The 21161-nt window shown below is 45.6% G+C and overlaps 1 protein-coding gene across 7 annotated transcripts in view; it reads left to right on the top strand.

The window, feature by feature from the left end:
• The window catches only part of DIXDC1 (DIX domain containing 1), a 100766-nt gene that overhangs the window by 38438 nt on the left and 41167 nt on the right, over positions 1-21161 (top strand). For 6 of the 7 annotated variants that reach the window (XR_009546780.1, XM_060180073.1, XM_016195371.2 and 3 more), the window contains 3 exons: positions 3375-3500; positions 13802-14033; positions 14905-15012. Coding sequence is in view for 6 of the 7 variants with exons in the window: in XM_060180073.1 (XP_060036056.1) it covers positions 3375-3500; positions 13802-14033; positions 14905-15012 (466 nt within the window). In the remaining variant the exon portion in view is untranslated. Of the gene's footprint in view, positions 1-3374; positions 3501-13801; positions 14034-14904; positions 15013-18935; positions 19521-21161 lie in introns of those variants that run through there. The other variant, XM_060180077.1, reaches the window with a different exon arrangement.

Raw genomic sequence — 21161 nt, 5'->3', positions numbered from 1 at the left:
GAAGAGGGAGAGAATGGTGAGAGAAAAAGAGAGACACTGTGTAGCACTGTCACACCACTTGTGAAGCTTTCTCCCTGCATATTGAGGATGAGGGCCACTGCCTGTCCCCCAAGACCAAATTTTTATTTTTTATTTATTTATTTTTTAATATTGATTTATTTTCCCTTTTGTTGCCCTTGTTATTTAACATTGTTGTGGTTATTGATGTCGTTGTTAATGGGTAGGACAGAGAGAAATGGAGAGAGGAGGGGAAGACAGAGAGGGGGAGAGAAAGACAGACACCTGCAGACCTGCTTCACCACCTGTGAAGCGACTCCCCTGCAGGTGGGGAGCCGGGGGCTCGAACCGGGATCCTTAGTCTGGTCCTTGCGCTTTGTGCTATGTGCGCTTATAACCCGCTGCGCCACCGCCTGACTCCCAATACCAAATTTTTAAATGCTGCATTATTTTATATCATTGCTATAGAGAAAAAAATGTGCTGAACTCTTTATGTCCCATCCTTTCTTTAACCTATCCTCACCAAACTTTTGACCCCAATACTGCAAAGTCAGTACTGCTGTCCTTAAGGGTCCCAGCCTGTGCCATGCCAAATCCAAGAGCTGGGCCTCAGTCTCATTCTCTTTCACTTTGCAGAACTTGACACCGTTGGCTGCCCCTCCTCCTCCTCCAAATACTTGGCTTCCAGTCTTCCTCCTCCTCAATAACTCTTCCTGTTCACTTTGCTGGCTCTCCTGCTTCTTCCCGGCCTCTTAAGTATTAATGCTCTACAGGTTCAGTCCTTCACCCACAAATATTCAATATCCTTAAGTAATCTGTTTACAAAGTTTTACTACTCAGTTGAGTTCCACATACACTCCTGATTCAAAATCTTTCTCTGTTGACTGGAGAGATAGTTATTTGGATAGGGTCTGTGCCTTGCTATGGGGGGGACTCAGGTTCAAGCCCAATACCACATAGAAGTGCCATGGCGGGAGTCGGGCTGTAGTGCAGCGGGTTAAGCGCAGGTGGCGCTAAGCACAAGGACCCGCATAAGGATCCTGGTTCAAGCCCTGGCTCCCCACCTGCAGGGGAGTCGCTTCACAAGCGGTGAAACAGGTCTGCAGGTGTCTATCTTTCTCTCCCTCTCTCTGTCTTCCCCCTCCCCTCTCCATTTCTCTCTGTCCTATCCAACAACAATGACAACAATAATAACTACAACAATAAAACAACAAGGGCAACAAAAGGGAATAAATAAATAAAATAAATAAAATTTAAAAAAAGAATTTAAAAAAAAAAAAGAAGTGCCATGGCATCAGAGGGGAGCTGCAGTATCTCCCCCCCCCCCCCGTCTCTATCTGAATGATGACAAAACAAACAAACAAATAAATCAAAACAAATTGGGGAGATAGTTCACTCAGTAGAGTAGACAGCCCTACTCTGTATGAAACCCAAGGATTTGAGTCCCAGCATCACATGGGATCATCATGGTTGACAAGGGCAGGAGGGGGAATGGGGAAGGTCTCTGGATGGTGGAGTGGTGCTGTGATGTTTCTTTTCCTCTCTGTCATTCCCTCTCTTCCTCTAAAATGAAAATATTGGCCCCTAGGAGACAAACACACAAACAAAGCAGCTCCCTCTCCTCAAACTCCCCACTGCTTGCACATTAACACTTAAAACACAATTCAAGCTCTAGGGTTTCACCCCCATCCCTTCTCCAGGGACCCTAAGTCCTTGCTTTCTACAGTCTCACCTTGGTGCTTGTACCTGTGGTTCCTGGTCTGGAATGCTTCTTCCTCTAGTCTTACCATCCCTTATTGTATTCAAGTCTATGCCCACAAGTATTACCAGAGAGGTAATACTCTTTTTTTTTTATTGTGAACTATTCATATGTTTATTTTACTACTCATATCAAACAACAAACCAACCAGACACATAAAAATAATAAAGCTAGTTGTCTTTGATAACTACCCAACTTCCAGTCATTTCAAAGCTATAGTTCTACACATATTAGCTCAACTTGTAACTTTGTTTTTAAAAAATATTCTATTTATTTATTAATGAGAAAGATAGGAGAAGAGAGAGAAAGAACCAGTCATCACTCTGGTACATGTGCTGCCGGGGATTGAACCTAGGACCTCATGCTTGAGAGCCCAATGTTTTATCCACTGTACCACCTCCTGAACCACTGGGTTGATTTTATATCCACGACTATCTATCTATATATTTTTTGCCCATTCTTCCTACAGCCCTGCTTTCACTTCTTTTCTAAATCACACTTACACTCATTATTCCTTCCAAGTGTCTCTTCTCTCTTGGTCAGTTGTCTACAGTGTTTCTTCTAAAGATTGGCAAGGGGTGATGCTGCTGCTGATGTCCTTTCAGAAAGATTAAAAGGTGGAAGAGTAAATCTTACTTTATTTCGTATAGTTAGTTGAGTAGATATAATAATTGAGGGAAGTAAAGTAGGGGGTAGGGTAGGAGAGTGTCTAAGCCTAAGTAATAAGTGTTTGATTAGAGTACTTAAGGTGCCTTCTTTAGGCCATTCTATTAGATTGCCAGGCTTATTAGAACTAAGTCTAATCACAGTGGGTTATTATGCGCTTTTATTTTGAGGTATATAATTGTCCCTAACTTTCGGATACATGTACACATGTACCCACTACCCTCAACCCTGGTCTATACCTAGGATCTGTAACTTTGTTAGAAAACACGTCATTTGAAATGGAGCTAGGCAATCCCATGTGTTAGGAAAGATCTCACCAGGTTAAAGAGTTGGGAGGTTGACATCTCAGGCTTGTCATCTATGGAGACAATCCCCAGCAAAAAGGCAGAAAGCAGCATGGCATTGTGGTACTGGTAGAGTTGATTCAGTTGCGACCAACAGAGGCAGTATAACAGGGAAAGGGATCAGGAAGGGAGCCATAAAGAAATACACAATTGCTATTCTTTTTTAAAATTTATATTATCTTTATTTATTTGATAGAGATAGCCAGAAATTAAGAAGAGGGAGATAAAGATATACCTGCAGCATTGCTTCACTACTTATGGATAAATGTATATATGGCAATGTCACAGATTCCTGGGTACAGTTTGGAAATTTTGAGTACCCTCCACAAGGTGTTTCTTTTCTTTTTCTCCACCCAAATGACAAACACTAAGACTTAACTCATGTGCAGATTTACTTATAATTTTAGTGTTTGCATTAAATATGCCCATCATCTGTGTCTCACCACTGTGAAAGTTTGATAACATTTCTTCTTATAACTTCATATTTATCTCTATTCTTTAAAAAAATATATTTATTTATTTATTCCCTTTTTTTTTGCTGCCCTTGTTGTTTTTATTGTTGTAGTTATTGATGTCGTCGTTGTTGGAATTTATCTCTCTTCTAACAGCTGGTGAAAAGCTGAGTGGGGTCCAGCTGAGTCCCAGCAACCAACAGGAGATGAAGAACAATGTGGAGAAAGTGCTACAATTTGTGGCTTCCAAGAAGATTCGGATGCACCAGACCTCGGCTAAAGGTCGGTTCCTCATCATATCCTGGGGGGATGGCAACACTCAGCTTTAACTGACAAGTAGGGGTTTCAGAAGAATTGTCAGTTTGTCACTAAGAGTTATGAATAGACTGGAATAGGAATGGTCTTATTTTTCATACTGTTTTCCTACAAAGAAAATTATTCTCGGGGCTGGGTGGTGGTGCACCTGGTTGACCACAGGTGTTACAATGTGCTAGAACCCAGGTTCCAGCTGTTCTCCATTTGCAGGGGAAAGCTTTGCAAGTCATGAAACAGTGCTGCAGGTTTCTCTGTCTCTCCCTCTCTATCTCCACCTTACCTCTTGATTTCTGGCTGTCTCTACCCAATAAATAAATAAAGATGAAAAAAATCTGAAAAAAAAGAAAGGTATCCTCTGGGTTGAAGAGATAACAATGATTATACAGACAATTTTTTTCTTTTTACCTGAGGCCTATCTGAGGTATCAGGTTTAATCCCCAACACCATTATAAACCAGAGCTGAGCAGTATCCTGGGGGATGGGGGCAGGGAGAAAGAGGAAGAGGAGGAGATAGAGGAAAAGAAAGGAAAGAGAGAAGGAAGGAAGAAAGGGAGGAGGGAATGAAGGATTCTTTTTAGGGAGGCACAATCATTAAAATCTAGTGCTTTGGTGGGAGTCCCGCAGTAGTGTGGGTTAAGCACACGTGGTGCAAAGCGCGAGGACTGGTGTAAGGATCCCAGTTCGAGCCCCTGGCTCCCCACCTGTAGGGGAGTTGCTTCACATGCAGTGAAGCAGGTGTGCAGGTGTCTTATCTTTCTTTCCCCCTCTCTGTCTTCCCTTCCTCTCTCCATTTCTCTGTCTTATCTAACAACAACGACATCAATAACAACAATAATTACTACAATAAAAAAAACAACAAGGGCAACAAAAAGCAAAATAAATAAATAAAGTTAAAAAAAAACTTTTTAAAAAATCTAGTTCTTTGGAAACCCAGGTGGAAATAGAAGCTCACTGTTCATTTTAACTGAATAAAGGTTTGCTTTGGGCAAACGCTAGAAGAAGAAGGTTTGCTTTGAGAGTTTGTTGAAATATTAGTTAAGTAGAGTCAAACTTATAAAATTGGGATATTAACTTTAGAATGAAGGTTCTCAAAATGTAGATTATGTTTTCCAAGTTTTGGGTTTCATGACCAAGAATTATTTAATTATTTCAAATCACAGTAGCTATGCATTTTTCCATATGATTTTTTCTGGGAGAACACAAAGTTAAAAATTTTTTTCTGTTTTTTTTTCTTTTTTTTTCTAATCTCAGAGTATTTCAAGCAGGATGACAGGGCCTCTGAGCTCTGTATATGCTCTCTCCTGTAGGAAGAACTCAGAAAAAGATGCCTTTCAGTTTTGAGCCTAGGCTGCAAGGAAGAAATCTTTAGGTGTCCTCAGAGAGCACTGCCACCTCTCCAGATTCAAAGGAGGTCTCGAAACTTTACATCAGGCTCAACCTGACGCTGTTAACTGGCTACGGAAGAAGGGCAAACGCTAGAAGATGAAAGCACAGGCTTCCTGGTCCCCTTGTTGTTTCTGTAGAGCAGAATGCAGATCTGTTTGCTTCAACTTCAGTTTCTAGGCTCTGGAGAGAGTGGGGGCAGGAGGGAGACCTCCTCACCTATTGGATTTTGGTGTTCTCTGATATTGGTGTTCTTATAATCTCATTTATTATAAATGGGGCAGTTACTTAACCTGGAGAGGACGCTGGAGAATATATCCATTAGTCTTTGTCCAAATTATGCATGTTTGAAAGGCCCTAAGGGGAAGCTGGGAGATGGCACACTGAGTAAAATGTGCACTTCACCTTGTAAAAGGATACAAGTTCTGTTCCCTGGTCACTACTTGGGAGCAAGGCTTCATAGGATGTGGAACAGTGCTGTAGTATCTCTTCCTTCTTTCTGTCTCTTCTTTCTATCTGGGTTAATTTTTTAAAAAAAAAAAGGAATTATATAGGCATGAAATTCTAGAAATTCCTAGCAGAAATAAATAAATAAATAAATAGTTATTAGGGTTGGTCCAGGAAGTGCTGCAGTAGATAAAGAATTAGATTTTCAGGGCCAGGCCGTAACACATCTGATTCAGCACAGACATTACAGTGCTCAAGGTCCCTACCTGCGGTGGCTGGGGCGGTAGGCTTCACGAGTGGGGAAGCAGGATTGCAGGTGTCTCTCTTCTTCTCTATCTCCCCCACTCCTCTCAATTTCTCACTGTCTCTATCCAGTAATAAATAAATAAAATTGGGAGTTGGGCGGTAGCACAGCGGGTTAAGCACATGTGGCACAAAGCACAAGGACCAGCTTAAGGATCCTGGTTCCAGCCCCCAGCTCCCCACCTGCAGGGGAGTGGTTTCACAGGTGGTGAAGCAGGTCTGCAGGTGTGTCTGTCTTTCTCTCCCCCTCTCTGTCTTCCCCTCCTCTCTGTTCTAACAAAGCCGTCATCAATAACAACAATAATAACTACAACAACAATAAAATAACAAGGGCAACAAAAGGGAAAATAAATAAATATTAAAAAATTAAAATAAATAAATAAAAATTTAAAAGGAAATATAAAAAAAAAGAATTAGAGCATGAGGTCCTGAGTTCAGTCCCTAACAGTGCATGTGCCAGAGTGATGCTCTGGTTTTCTTTCCCTCTCCCTCCCCATCTCTTTCTCCTTCTGATTCTCCCCCTCCTCTCCTTTTCTCTTGTTCTCTGTCTCTTTTATTAATAAATTACTAAAATACTTTTTAAAGATTATTACGGCATAGAAATAGCTCAACTAGTAGGGTTTGCCATGTATGAAACCAGGTTCAAGTCCTGACACCACCTGAAAGCACCATAACACTGGGGGAAGCTTCACAGATTGTGGGGTGGTATCTTGGTGTTACTCTACTGTAGAGACATCTCCCTCTCTGTCTCTTCCTTTATCTATCTCTCTATCTTTCTGAGGTGAAAGTAATGAAAAATACGAGACTAACGTGATGCCTACTGCGCTAAGGAGGCAACTAAAAGGCAGGTTTTATTTTTTTATTTGTTATTGGATACAGAGAGAAATTGAGAGAGAAAGGGGAGATAGAGAGGAAGAAAGACAGAGAGACGCCTGCAGACCTGCTTTACTGCCTGTGAACTGACTCCCCTGCAGGTGGGGAGCCAGGGGCTCGAACCGGGATCCTAACTGGTCCTTGCGCTTTGTGCCACTTGTGCTTAACCTGCTGCGCTACCGCCTGACTCAAGTAATGAAAAATAAATGAGGTTATGAAACAGGAAAAGTCAAATATTACCTATCTCTTTATATTAACTTTCCCCAAACTTACTAAATTTCCTTCCTAAATTATACTTTCTTTCTAGGACAAGATCAAGAATGCATTACTGTCTCTCCTCTAATCCCTTGTGGAGTGGGCTTGGGGATCTGGCCCATTAAAGTTGGCTATTTTGAGGGAACACAGCAACTCAAGATATCACTGTCTTTTACCTAGAGATGCACAACAATTTTCCAAGTAGTCCCACTGCATGGACCCTTGTCCCATTCCTGCTTGCTCTGCATGCTGCAGCCAGAATGATCTTCCTAAAAGCACATATGCTCAGGTCCTGGAGATGGTTCATCTGGTGGAATGCACACTTTTTAAAAATTTTTTATTTATAAAAAGGAAACATTGACTAAACCATAGGACAAGAGGGGTACAACTCCACACAATTCCCACCACCAGACCTCTATATCCCATCCCCTCCCCTGATAGCTTTCCTATTCTTTAACCCTCCAGCAATATGGACCAAGGATTATTATGGGGTGAAGAAGGTGAAAGGTCTGGCTTCTGTAATTGCTTTCCCGCTGAACATGGGCATCAACAGGTTGATCCATACTCCCAGCCTGTCTCTCTCTTTGCCTAGTGGGGAAGGGCTCTGGGGAAGCAGAGCTCCAGGAAACATTGGTGGAGTTGTCTGTCCAGGGAAGTCTGGTCAGCATCATGCTAGCATCTGGAACCTGGTGGTTGAAAATAGAGTTAACATACAAAGCCAAACAAATTATTGACCAATCATGGACCTAAAGGCTGGAATAGTGCAGGTGAAGAGTAGGGGGCCCTCCATTTTGTAGATAGCTAGTAGGCATATTTTAGTTATATCCCAAAGGGCCTGTGGCTATACTAGTGTTTTGGGTTTTTTTTTCCTTTTTCTTTTTGCCCCTGAGCCTGAAATCTGATATGCATGTGGATCCAAGTTATTGTCTGGGGAGATGATGTCATGGCTGGGAAAAGGACCACAAAGCTGGATCAGAGAAGAGAGTAGCTCCCTAATATGGGAAAGGGGTATAAATATTGTTGACTGTAAACCCCATCGATTTGATGTGATCTGGGGCCCATATTCAGCTTAGGAGCCTATGTGACCTCTGCATCCCTGTAGATCTGAGCTCACATTCTGTGGTCACGCGTAGGAACATTCCAAGCCACCTCAGTTTCAGGACCCCTCTTCCTCAGGTGTAGCATAGAGTATGTTGTCCATCCTCCCTTTGGAGGGTGGAACATTCTCTACCATTGTTGATCCAAGTTGAGGGCAAGGTCCTATGGGGGCCCACAAAGGGGTCTTTTGTGTTGTTCCTGATTGAAATGACTGGTAACAATGGAGAGAGGGATTTATTCGAGGTCTAGGCCTATCCTGTCTGTTTGGGAATCTCAGGACTCCCCGATTAGGGCCCCAGATGATGGGGTGGCCTGATAGTGACTAAAGAGTCATCTTTAAAGTATGCCAGTCTCTTGCCCTTATTCAGCTTTTGCAGTCCTTGCTTTGATAAGGTTAGCTTTGGAGTGAGTGAGAGAACTGTAATAGGAAGTAGGTGAGGAGGGTATCTAAGTAGACACTATTTCATTATGAACTTTATACTGACTCACTACAAACTGTTGTGTATTTTTGCTTTCAGGTATATATTTTCCCCTAATTTATGGATACATGTGAACATATGCTCTATCTCACGGCACCTGGTCTATATCTAGGTTTTGAGACTTTGTTAGGAAGTGAACTGCCTGGAATGGAGTTAGAGAATACTATGAAAAGAAAGGTCTCACCTGAGTAATGAGGTTGAAGGGTTGACATTCCATGCCTGACATCTCTGGACACAGTCTGAAGTGAAGCGTGCTGAGGTGGTACTCGCGTTGATTAGGTTGGGATTGGCGGATGCAATATCATTTGGTATGAATTGAGACAAGCATGCAGGAAAATGAGCTCCACCCTAGAGGTTCCAGGACTGGGGGAAATATAGGCTCTATAGAAGAAGCGGGAGGTTCCTGCTGTCTTAGGATTTAAGAAGACAATAGATAGTTATTGCTATAATCACATTATTTGGCAATTGGGTTAACTTTGAAATATCCCTTTGTTAGGATTTGCTGTATCATACACAACATCACCATATTTTATGTCCTTTGACATTATTTGTATATAGCTGTGCCACCGGTTGCTTCTGTTCTCCCTGGTCTAAGCTTTTAAGAGAGTCAACATATCCAAGACTCAGCCTATTATATTAAAAAGACTCAGTCTGTGCCTTAAAAACTTTGAGACATTCAATCAATTTTTCCCCTCTCATATTAATTTAATAGTGATTTATATGAATACAAATTAATACGAGTGTACACAAACACCATTCCCACCACCAAAAGCCTGTGTCCTGTCCCATCCCCCCCCCCCCCCGCCCCATGAAGCCAAACATCCACCCACCCTCACCCCAGGGTTTTTTTTTATTTTGGTGCCCTACTCAGAGTGCACACTTTGCCATGCACAAAGACCCAGATTTGAGCCCCTGTCCACCACATGGGAGCACCATACATAGAGGAAGCTTTCCTCTCCCTCTTTGTCTCTCACCCTTTATCTGGGGAAAGAAGAAGAAAAAGAAGAGAAGATAAATAAAGAAAGTCAAGCAAACCAGGTGGTAATGCAGTAGATAAAGCATTGGGCTCCCAAGCATGGGATCCTGAATTCGATCTCAGGCAACACAGTGATGTTCTGGTTCTTTCTCTTCCGTACATATGTACGAACAATCTTAAATAGAGAGAAAGAGTCCTGATAGTGGTGGAATCATTCTGGTGAGAAGCCCCAGTGAAGCCCTGATGTCAGAAGAGAGAAAGAAAGGGAGAAGGGGAGAGAGTGTGTGAGAAAGAAAAATAAATACTCCCTCTCCCATCTGAGGGCCCTTAGGGTCAAGTCCAGAGACTTTTCTGTGGCTTACAATGCCCATTCTTACCCTATATCTGTTCATCTCTTTTTAAAAAATTATCTTTATTTATTTATTGGATAGAGACAGCCAGAAATTGAGAGGAAAGAGAGTGAGAGGGAGAGAGACAGAAAGATACCTGCAGCCCTGCTACACCACTCATGAAGTTTTCCCTTTGTGGGTTGGGACCAGGGGCTTGAACCCAGGTCCTTGCACACTATAATGTCTGCACTTAATCAGGTGCACCACCGCTCCGCCACCATCTGGTTCATCTCTCTATGGCCTCATCTTTCACTTCTCCTCCCCCCTAAAGTCTATCTAGATATGCTGAACATTTTTCAATCCCTCTACCATGGTGCTGTGCCATAGGAGTATCCTAGGTGAGGAATACCATGTGAGTGGGACCAGGAAATAGCTCATCTAGTAGAGTGCATGCCTTACCCTGCGTATGGCACTGCGTTGAAACATCACAGGAACAGCACTGGTGGGTCCTCCATGGCAGCAATGCTGTTTCTTCCTCTTTAAAAACCTATTAATAATAAAAGAAATCATGAGATTGATGCACTACCTACTGTGCTAATGAGGCACCTAATTGTAAAAGAAACCAATAAAGTCACAACATAGTTTAAAATGTCCTAAGCACCTTGTTAATAGAGAGCTAGAGGGTCGGCCACATAATAGCTCACTTGAATAGTGCATGCTATGCCGTATGTGCAGTGCAGGTTCAAATCTGACCCCCACAGCACTGAAGGAGATGTTAGTGCCGTGGTCTCTTTCACTCTCTCTGCCTCTTTATCTCTCTATCTGAAAAAGAGCGTGTGGTCTAGAAGGTAGCACAGTGAATAAAGCATTGGACTCTCAAGCATAAGGTCCTGAGTTCAATCCCCGGCAGCACATGTACCAGAGTAATGTCTGGTAGTTCTCTCTCTGCCTATCTTCATAAACAAAATAAAATCTTTAAGAGAGAGAGAGAGTAAGAGAAAGAAATGAGTAGCATTCATTTTAATAACATTTTATTTAACCTAATCAAAAAGTATTTTCATCTCAACAATCTAATCAATATTAAAATATACTAATGAGATATTTTGCTTTTTTTTTTTTTTGGTACTAGGTCTAATGAGATGTTTTTCATTCTTGTGCATGGCATGTGTGCCAAGTATCACACTTTCTTCACATTTCAATTTAGACTACCTCTGCCATTGAAATGCTTGATAGCCACACAGGGCTCGTGACTCGCATATCAAAGCCACAGCTCTAATGTGATATACTCTCTCTCCCCTCCTCAGGCCTTGCTGCCTGCTGCTCCCTCATCTGATAAACCTCTATTTTATCAGTTAAGAAGTCACTTCCTCTAGAAAATCTTTCCTAGGCAGGGACCCATATTCAGCATAATATTCAGATAGCATAATGGTTATGCAAAGAGACTCTCATGCAAACGCTAGAAGAAGAAGAAGAGGCTTCAGACCTCTCATGCTAGGTTCAGTCCTTGCACCACTATAAACCAGAGCTGAGTAGTGCTGTGGTAAATAAAGAAAACAACAAAAAAGCCTTTCCCACACCCTGTAGACTAGACTAGATACCTCACCTCTCCTCCAAGCTGCCCAAAAATCTGGACTTCTATAATAACACATTTTGATTTTATTTTATCTTTTTTTTTTTTTTTTTTTTCCTTCTCCAGGGTTATTGCTGGGCTCGGTGCCTGCACCATGAATCCACCGCTCCTGGAGGCCATTTTTTTTCCCCCTTTTGTTGCCCTTGTTGTAGCTTCGTTGTGGTTATTATTATTGCCCTTGTTGACGCAATTCGTTGTTAGATAGGACAGAGAGAAATGGAGAGAGGAGGGGAAGACAGAGAAGGGGAGAGAAAGATAGACACCTGCAGACCTGCTTCACCGCCTGTGAAGCGACTCCCCTGCAGGTGGGGAGCCGGGGGCTCGAACCGGGATCCTTACACCGGTCCCTGCGCTTTGCGCCACATGCGCTTAACCCACTGCACCACCGCCCGACCCCCCGATTTTATTTTATCTTTATTTATTTATTTTGCCTAGGTGGGGGGTAGATGGCATAATGGTTATGCAAATAGACTCTCATGCCTGAGGCTCCAAAGTCCCAGGCTCAATCCCCTGCATCACCATAAGCCAGAGCTGAACAAGGCTCTGGTAAAAAAAAAAAAAATATATATATATATATATATATATATATATATATATATATATATATATATATATTTATGTATTTATTTTGCCATCAAGGTTATCACTGGGACTTGGTGACTGCATGATGAGTTCACCACTCTTTGTGGCCATGTTTTCCTTTTTTTTTTTTCCTTTCTTCCTTTTCATTTGATAAGACAGGGAGAAATTGAGAGGAGATGGGGAAACAGGGAGAGATAGAGAGACACTTGCAACCCTGCCTCTCTGCTTGTGAAGCTTCCCCCTCCCCCCCCCCGTAAGTGGGAACTGGGGGCTTAAATGTGGATCCTTGTGCACTCAACAGCAGTTGCACCACCACCTAACTCCCGTAATGCATTATTGTACATTTATTTACTTTCCCATCAGGTTATTGCTGGGGCTCCAGTACTATACCATTCCTGATATATATGTGTGTGTGTGTGTGTGTGTGTGTGTGTGTGTGTGTGTGTGTATGGAGAGAGTGGGGGGGTGAAAGAGAAAGAGGTTGTAGACAGTGGCACACCCACTTGAGCATACACATTACCATACTCATTACCATTACCTGGCTTTAAGCCCCTGGTCCCCACCTTCCTGGTCCCCACCTTCAGGAGAGATGTTTCACAAGTGCTGTGTCTCTCTCTATCCCTATTTCTCTCTCTCTGTCTCTATTAGAAAAAAAGGGGGGCTGGGCAGTAGCACAGCGGGTTAAGTGCACCAGGTGCTAAGTGCAAGGACCGGCGTAAGGATCCCGGTTCGAGCCTCCGGCTTTCCACCTGCAGGGGAGTCGCTTCACAAGCCGTGAAGCAGGTCTGCAGGTAGGTCTATCCTTCTCTCCTCCTCTCTGTCTTCCCCTCCTCTCTCCATTTCTCTCTGTCCTATACAACAACAACAACAGCTATGATAACAATAACAACTACAACTAGGACAACAAAATGGGAAAAATGGCCTCCAGGAGCAGTGGATTCGTAGTACAGGCACCAAGCCACAGCGATAACCCTGGAGGCAAAAAAAAAAAAAGGAGGTGGGGGGGGGGGACCTGGCCTCCAGTTATAGTTACCAGGCCTTAACTATAAATCTGGTGACAAACAGAAACAGAGAGACACCCACTCTTGTAGCTCTCCCTAGATTCCCTCCCTATGAAGGGCCTTTCTTTATAGTGGCCAGGGGTTCAGACCCAGGTCCTAAGGCATGACAAAGTGTGTGATCCACAGGGGTTGCTGTCTTCTGGCCCCACACATTATTGTACTCTACAGTAATTTTTTTTTCGGGGGTGGAGCCTGAGCCTCACACATGCATGATTTCAATGCTCCCAGGCTGACTTTCTTTTAATGCCAAGTGACTATCACCAAGGGGACTCTGTGCCTGCACAGTTTCACTGATCCCAGAAAATGCTTCTTTCTTTCTTTCTTTCTCTCTTTCTTTCTCTCTTTCTCCCTTTCTTTCTTTCTTTCTTTCTTTCTTTCTTTCTTTCTTTTTTGTTAGAAGGGAGATACAGAGAGGACTGCTTCACTTCTTCACCACTCATGAAAGTTCCCTGTGCAAGCATACCCATGTGGTGGCTTGTACTGGAGCCCAGGGCCTCACAGATGGGAAAGTGTGTGCTCCATCAGATGAGCCATCTCCCAGCCTCTTTGGCTCCACTTTTTCATTCAGAGAGAGAGAGACATAGACCAGAACCTTCCCCAGGGACACTTCTGGGGCTCAAACCTGGACTATGTGCATGGCAAGGTAGCGTTCCTACCCAGTGAACTATCTCTTGGCCCAATTGTAATTGTTTTTGAGTCTTCTGTTTCCCTTGTTAAACACGGTTTTGTGAAGACAGAAGCATTGAATCTCCTTGCTTATCTTATTACTAGCAGATTTGATAGGTGCTGAGTGAGTAAACCCTCAGCCCTCTGCCTCTCTCTTAGGACCTCTTGATCTCTTCTGTCCCTCAGACATCGTGGAAGGAAACCTGAAGTCCATCATGAGGCTGGTCCTTGCCCTGGCAGCTCATTTCAAACCCAGCTCTAGCAGGATGGTGAACCAAGGGCGGGAGTCCAGAGTCCCCTTGCAGAGTCACCAGCCCCACTGCGCCACTGCGGTCGCCCACGGAGCAGCCGCTGCTCTGGCCGATGTGTGTCATGACATGTCACGGTCGGGGCGGGATGTCTTCCGATATAGACAGAGGTAAGCATAGAGATCAGAGATGGGGGTGGTGGTGGTGGGAATTTTCACTCCTTCTCTGGTATTTCTCCCCTATTGCAATTAGTGGAAGCATCACCTAACATAAACCTTGCAAAAGAGAGCTTGGAGAAGAGATTGGAAAAGGCACTTGAAAAGGAAAACATGCAGTTTTCTTTTTAAAGAGATATTTATGTTGCAGTTAGCAGGAAGTAAAGCACATTGTCTATGTCCTTTTCTGCTCTGGTACCCAGATTTTCAAGTATGTTCCTTTGAAAGTCTATTTTTTTCACTGGGGGAGTGGGAGGTCTTCGCGGGAGTGTCTATCCTGGAAGGCATCCAGAAGGCTGAACTGTCCTGGAGAGTCCAGGCAGGAAATGCCTAGAGTGTGAAGTTTCTGCAGAGAGAGAACATGACCCTGAGGTGTTGCAAAGTTTGGTGAGATGATTTGCTGTGTAACTTTTTAATTTGTAATGCACTAACATTGACTTATGAGCCTGTAATGCTTTGGGGGCGTGGTTTCATTTTTTCTTCCTGATGTATGTAACCACCAAAGGACCAATAATCATCCATCAGAGTCTGCTGGACCCTTCATTCATGTAGGTCTGTCCCCCTCCAGCCCTTTGCTGACCTCAGTTCTGCAGCCTCAATCTAAGGAGCTGTTTCCTCTGACACTGTCACTTCCCTTGCTTTGTTCTCTATGTCCCACACATAGTGCAATGGTGGTATGAAGTGACTTCCTGCTGTGCCTATCTTCCCTACTAGGTTTCGGGTGTCTTTAAGAGTTGTTTTCTTTGTGCCACCCCCCCACCCCCAGCCATCAACAGCAGCCTTCTGTTGGACTGACACCTCTCCCGTGTTTTCCCTTCGACTTTAGGAACAGCAGCATGGATGAGGAGATTGAGAATCCATACTGGAGTGTGCGAGCCCTAGTACAGCAGTATGAAGGGCAGCAAAGGTCCCCATCTGAGTCCAGCTGCTCCAGGTAACTGTGGCCTCAGATTCCTTTCATTTACTTTATATGCAGTCTTCTTCTTCTTCTTCTTCTAGTGTTTGCCCTTCTTCCGTAGCCAGTCAACAGCGTCAGGTTGAGCCTGATGTCTGCTTGTTGCTGGCTTTGAAAGTGACTGGGATCCATGTGGATTCAGTCGGCTAGGAAGGATCGTCAGTTTCCCCAATAAATGGGTACTCACGGGATGCACCACGAGAAGGTCGATCCAATGCATCCCAGTGCATTGGATTATATGCAGTGTAGAAACTGAACCCTGGGCCTCATGCCTGCCTATTATTACTGAGCCACCTCCCTGGCCCAACTCTTTCCTATTTTTAGAATGAATGAGAAAGGCAAATAGTAAGGGGTGGGGAGCAAAGCATAGTTTTACCATGCAAGGAATTCTAGATTCTTCCCTGTAATGCAGGGAGTCAAACCTGGAGTCCTACACATTAGAGGCTGGAGATCTACTGCTGAGTTACTTACTGCCCTGGCCCTATGTATCAAATTCTTTACCACTACAGTCCTGGTTAAGAGCAGAATTCTGAGTGATTCTCCTTAGAGCCCTAAGGTTGGGGTGGAGGTTGTAAGATTTATGATGAGAGAGATTGAGAAAAGAGTAAGAGGGCTCAGCTCTGGCATAAGGTGGTTGAACCTGGGGCCTTAGGCAAGGAAGTCAGTGTTCTAACAAGCTGAGAGCTACCTCCTCAACCACTAGGTCTCTTAAATTTTAAGTAGTAGCATTACAAATCATAAGGCATTTAAATCCTTTCTCTTCCCCTCAGCTTGTGTTTAGTTTTCAGGGGGTGGTTTTTGGCAACTGCTTGGTGGTTTTGTGCTCATAGGAGGGAGGGGTGGGGCACTCAGGGATTTCCCACACAGGGGAGTTTTGTGCAGAGTCCCAATGCTGGTGCTCAGTTGTGTCTACGTGAGGTCATGAGTGGGACCAGTGGAACCCAGCCTGACCATTTTGACTTTTGCCTATCAGCTGCCAGTGCTGATGAGAGCCAATTCCAAGCATTGTGTTTGTAGCCTGTTGTGTTCTTCAGTGTAGAGCTCAACATAGATGGGGGGGAAATTCAAGCAAAGTTGTCTGAGCACATTGGAGTATTTCCACTTTTGATTGCTAGGACTGGAAATGTGGCAGATCAACCTATATTGGAGTGAGTGGGCTGATGCTGTTTATGACTGTGGCTTAGAAACTGTATTCTCTTAGAGCCATGTGCAGAGGCCAAAGCAGGACACCATACTGTAATAAAAGCCTATCAATGCCAAGTATAGTGCTAGACAAAGACTGTTTTCCTGCTTCATGTCAGCTGTGCTCTAATAAACATACAATCAGATCATGTTAGCTTGTTGACTAACTTCATTTCATTGCCGAATTGTGTTTAGTTTATGCACTTCTGACCTTTCCCAACTCTCCCATCTGACACAAACCAGTTTAGTTTGTTCTTGTTAAACCTAATTGTCCCTTGGCTTATTTGTACTTCATGTATCCGTTTTCTTTCTCCTATTTCCTTTCCTCATAAAATTCCATCTTAATTTGATGAGCCATTTCCTAATTTATTAGGATCACATGGGATTCTTTGCAGCATTTTAATATGCTGGTAACTTTGCTTGCCTCTTTTTTTTGCCATCAGGATATTGCTGGAACTCAATTCCTACATGACCCTACCAGTCTCAAATGGCCCTTGCTTCCTTCCTCCCTTATTATTATTATTTTTTTTTTGCCTCCAGGGTTATCACTGAGGCTCCCTGCCTGCACTACAAATCCACTGCTCCTGGAGGCCATTTTTCCCATTTTCTTGCCCTTGTTGTTGCACTTGTAGTTGTTATTGTTGTCATAGCTGTTGCTGGATAGTACAGAGAGAAATGGAGAGAGGAGGGGAAGACAGAGAAGGGGAGAGAAATATAGACACCTGCAGACCTGCTTCACCACTTGTGAAGTGGCCCCGCTGCCGGTGGGGAGCCGGGGGCTCGAACTGGGATCCTTACGCTGGCCCTTGAGCTTTGCACCATGTGCGCTTAACCCACTGTGCTACCTCCCAGCCCCCCTTCCTCCTTTCTTTCCTGCCTGCCTACCTGCCTCTGTCCCTCCCTCTCTTCCTAGTAAGTGAGAGAGTCCGATAAAGAGGGAAAGACAAAGACCACTTCACTGCTCATTAAGTTTCCCCCTGTAGGTGGGGAGCAGGGGTTTGAACTAGGGTCCTTGAGCATGGTAGTATGTCTGCTCCACTGGGTAAGTCACCATCCAGCCCCTTACTTGGATTTCTTTTCATAGGAATGCTTTATTTGTAAAAGTCATACAATGGACCAACAAGATAGCTCACCTTGGGGTTGGGGGCTGCCTTCGTTGCCACACATGCAACTAAGACTCGAGTATGGCCTCACCACACCAGGGAAAGCTTTGCTGCTTTGTCTCTCTTTTTCTTCGCTTTACTTCTATCACCCTCCCTCCCCTAGATAGTTATTGCTAAGCTCTGGTTTATAGTGGTTCCAGGGTTTGAATCTGAGACCTTAAAAATGAAAGTCATTCGTATAAGCACTATGCTATTTTCCTTGGCCCTTTGTCTCTGTTTTTCTGTCTGAAAAGGTGGGCCTGGAGCGATGAAGCCCCAGAGATGACAAAAAATAAAATCACAACATAAGGGGGTCGGGCGGTAGTGCAGTGGGTTAAGCGCACGTGGCACAAAGCGCAAAGACCGGTGTAAGAATCTGGGTTCGAGCCCCCAGCTCCCCACCTGAGGGGATTCGCTTCACAGGTGGTGAAGCAGGTCTGCAGGTGTCTCTTTCTCTCCCCCTCTCTGTCTTCCTTCCTCTCTCTGTCCTATCCAATAACGAGCGACATCAACAACAACAGTAATAACCACAACAAGGCTACAACAAGGGCAACAAAGGGGGGAAAGATCACAACATAAAGCTAACCATTATTAATCATTCAAAAGCGTGCAATTCAGTGACATGTAGTGCCTTCAAAATGTGCCCTCACAACTCCTCTCCTGTTCAAAGGCATCTTCATCCCCCTAAAGGAAGCCCTTGGATCCATTAAGCAGTACGTGTGCTTTTTTTTAATGAGAATTGAAACTATTTCTCCTCAGCTTGTCGCTCCCACTATCACTGGGGTACCGAATCAAAGAGGATTTTGATGTATGAGATATATTGCTTCCTGCGTGGCCAGGGGCGTTTTGTTCTGTGTCAGATAGTGTCTGTCCGAGCCAGAGGGGAAAGAGAGTCTGGATTTCTTCTTGAGAGCACCTGCTTCCTTCAGCTCTGGCAGAACTCACAGGGGGGCAAGGCTGTGAGATAGTGTGAATTAGAGTCCCGCTAGGGGTAGCTTTCCTCACGTGTCATTCACCCCTGAAGGTGTCGTTTTCTTCTAAGTTCACCTGTCACCTCTTGGGGGTGCTCAGCCAGCACCCTGCTGTCTCCTTGTCACCCTGCTCAGGGGGAGCTCAGCTAATTGCTTAGTGACCCCGGGAGTAGCTCCTAGTACAAGAAAGAGGATCCCTGCAATCTCATCCACCCTCCTGGCCTTCCAGGAACACCCCAGCCAAGCCCTTCCCGCCTGTTGCTCTGTGGACCTCGGACCAACCTCTCACTGTCTCCTAGTGAGAGGGAAAAGAGAAAACGAGAGACGCCCGAGGGGGATGGAGTGGGGGTGGGAGGACACAGGCGTGGGGCGGGTTTGGTGTGTGTGGGGGGGACGCCCGAGTCTCCGCGCGCGGCACCCTCTCCCGCGGCAGACCTCTCCCCATCTCCCCACCTCCGCCACCCTCTAGGGAGGGGTAAGAGGATAAGAGGAGGGGAACCAACGAGTCGGTGTTGGGGTCCTCAGCACGCCTCTCTGCAGGGCGACCAGCGCCCCTCCCGTGCCGAGCGCCCCCTCTCGGCTGGCGGGGAGCCCCAGCCGTCGCCCCTCCGCTGTCCAGAGCCCGGTGGGCCCGCAGGGTTCTGGGTGCGAGCCCGGCGCTGCACGGCCGCGTGTGACAGCCGGAGAGGGGGGCGGAGGGCGGGCGCGGGGAGGGAGGAAGGGAGGGCCGGGTAGGCGGCGCGGAGCTGGGATCGCCCGCCGCCCGAGCCGCGGGGAGGGAGCATCTCTCCCGGAGAGACATGGGGTGAGATGCTTGCGCCCGAGGGTAAGCCCGGGGCCGCGCCGCCCTGCCCGCGATGCCGCTGCCAGAGACCAGCCATAGGCCAGGGGAGGGGGCTGCCGCCGAGCCCCGGAGGCTGCAGCGTCTGAGCTACCGGGACAGCGCGACCCGGACCCCGGAGCATCCCCGCCCTCGGGGCCGACACGCCCGCCTCGCTGCCTGCAGCACTGTGTGCCGCGGGCCCGGCAGGCTGCCCCGGTAGCCGGCCGAGCGGTTCTTCGCGCCCCAGCGCAGGGAGACATGCCCAACCTGGGGAGCGTTGTGACTCCCAGCCTCCCGCTTCACCCGGGGAAGCAGGCTTGCTGAAGCCGGAGCCAGGAGGGGGACCATGGGAGGGACGCAAGTCAAATGGTGAGCTGAGGCCACTTCGGCTTTGGAAGTGGGGGGCCTGGGTGGGAGCAGGGTCGGGACTGGAAGGTGCTGTGGGGCTGAGGCAGATGGGGATGGATGGGGGCTCTAGACTGGGAGAACAGCCTGCTGGCCTGGGGTTCTCACTATAAATAGTGTGTTACGGAGCCTGGAGCTGACTTAGGTGAAGAAGGGCTGGTTCCTTATCCTGACCTGTTTCTTAAGGTTGGTCGGTGGGTAGAGTGTTTTTGCAGACACCTATCATAGAAAAATGAGAAATTGTAGCCATGTGTTTACTGTAAACCATTAACCCCCCCATACAATGATTAAAAAATAGACTGACTCTGATATGCGGGGAGGGTGGAGTTGTTTATCTGTAAAATTAATATTGGAGAGATGTTATATCACTGGGAATTTTTTAAAAGATTTTATTTATTTATGAGAAAGATAGGAGGAGTGAGAAAGAACCAGACATCACTCTGGCACATGTGCTGCTGGGGATCGAACTCGGGACCTCATGCTTGAGAGTCCAAAGCTTTATCACCGTGCCACCTCCCGGACCACATTGCTGGGAATTTTAAAGCATCTGTTGGATGTGATTTATAATCAACTGTTCTCCGACTTTGGGAAAGGAGGGCTTTGGTGGCACCTAGGGTTTTGTATATTTGTTTATAAAATGTGACTTATAAGCCAGTCAGAGGGCGCTTAAATCATACATCTAATCAGCAACACAGCACTTTTCTCTGACCCCAGGCAAAGGCTTTCAAGCCCCAGCCTCATCCATCAGGCTCTTCCCTGGGGAGGTGATCAGGTGCCTGCTGTGACTTGTGCCTTCTTGGTCTCAGGACCTTTCTCTCTTCCCTGGCTAGGCCAGCTAGGTCCATGGTCTTGCCTCTCAGTGGCCTCATACACTGGCAACCTCAGTTCAAGAAAGAGAAATGTTGTTTTCCTCTGGCTTCTCTGCCACTCCCCCAGTGGGGCTGGCTCTGCAGCATCCGCCTCCTTCTGCCCTTATAGGGGAGACAGCTCACTTTGGGAAGGGGGGGGGTGAGCTGAGCATGCGTCCCTGCTTTGAGGAAAGCAGTGCTCCAGCATCCTAGATTCTCACCACTCTTCCCAGACCCCTCTTGTCTCACACATCCCCCACTGTGGGCCACGCAGATGCAGGAAGGGGAACATGTTAACCATAGCACCTTGTCAGCTGAGAAAGTGTTATTTATTATTTTTTTAAAAGGGAGCAGCTGTCACATGCCTCTTTCTGCACTTGGATCTCCACTTCTGTGGGAAGGAGAATTCTGAGGCCTGAACAGTCATAAATCTATTCTTCTCAGTATCCTTAATGCTTCTCCAGCAACTAAAGCATGTTGGCCTGGAAGTCAGATTGCAAGTGATGAAAGATAGATAAGAGCTCTACGGATAAAGCAATGACCTTTTCTAAATGCCACCACTCCACAACTTTTGCTTGTCTGGGTAGTCAGTCTCTGTATAGACACAGCTAAGCAGTTTATTTTACTTTGGGGCCAGGTATTAAAACTAGGATCTTATACATGCACTCTACCGCTGAGCTATATCCCTGGCCCTAAGTGACTTATTTTAATTTGAAGAAGTAAAACATTATGGGCTGGGGAGATAGCATAAAGGTTA

This window comes from Erinaceus europaeus, chromosome 20 (assembly GCF_950295315.1).
Source record: "Erinaceus europaeus chromosome 20, mEriEur2.1, whole genome shotgun sequence".
In the NCBI taxonomy this organism is placed as follows: Eukaryota; Metazoa; Chordata; class Mammalia; order Eulipotyphla; family Erinaceidae; genus Erinaceus; species Erinaceus europaeus.
Note: the sequence above shows the minus strand (reverse complement) of the source record. Positions and strands in the feature narration are given on the sequence as shown.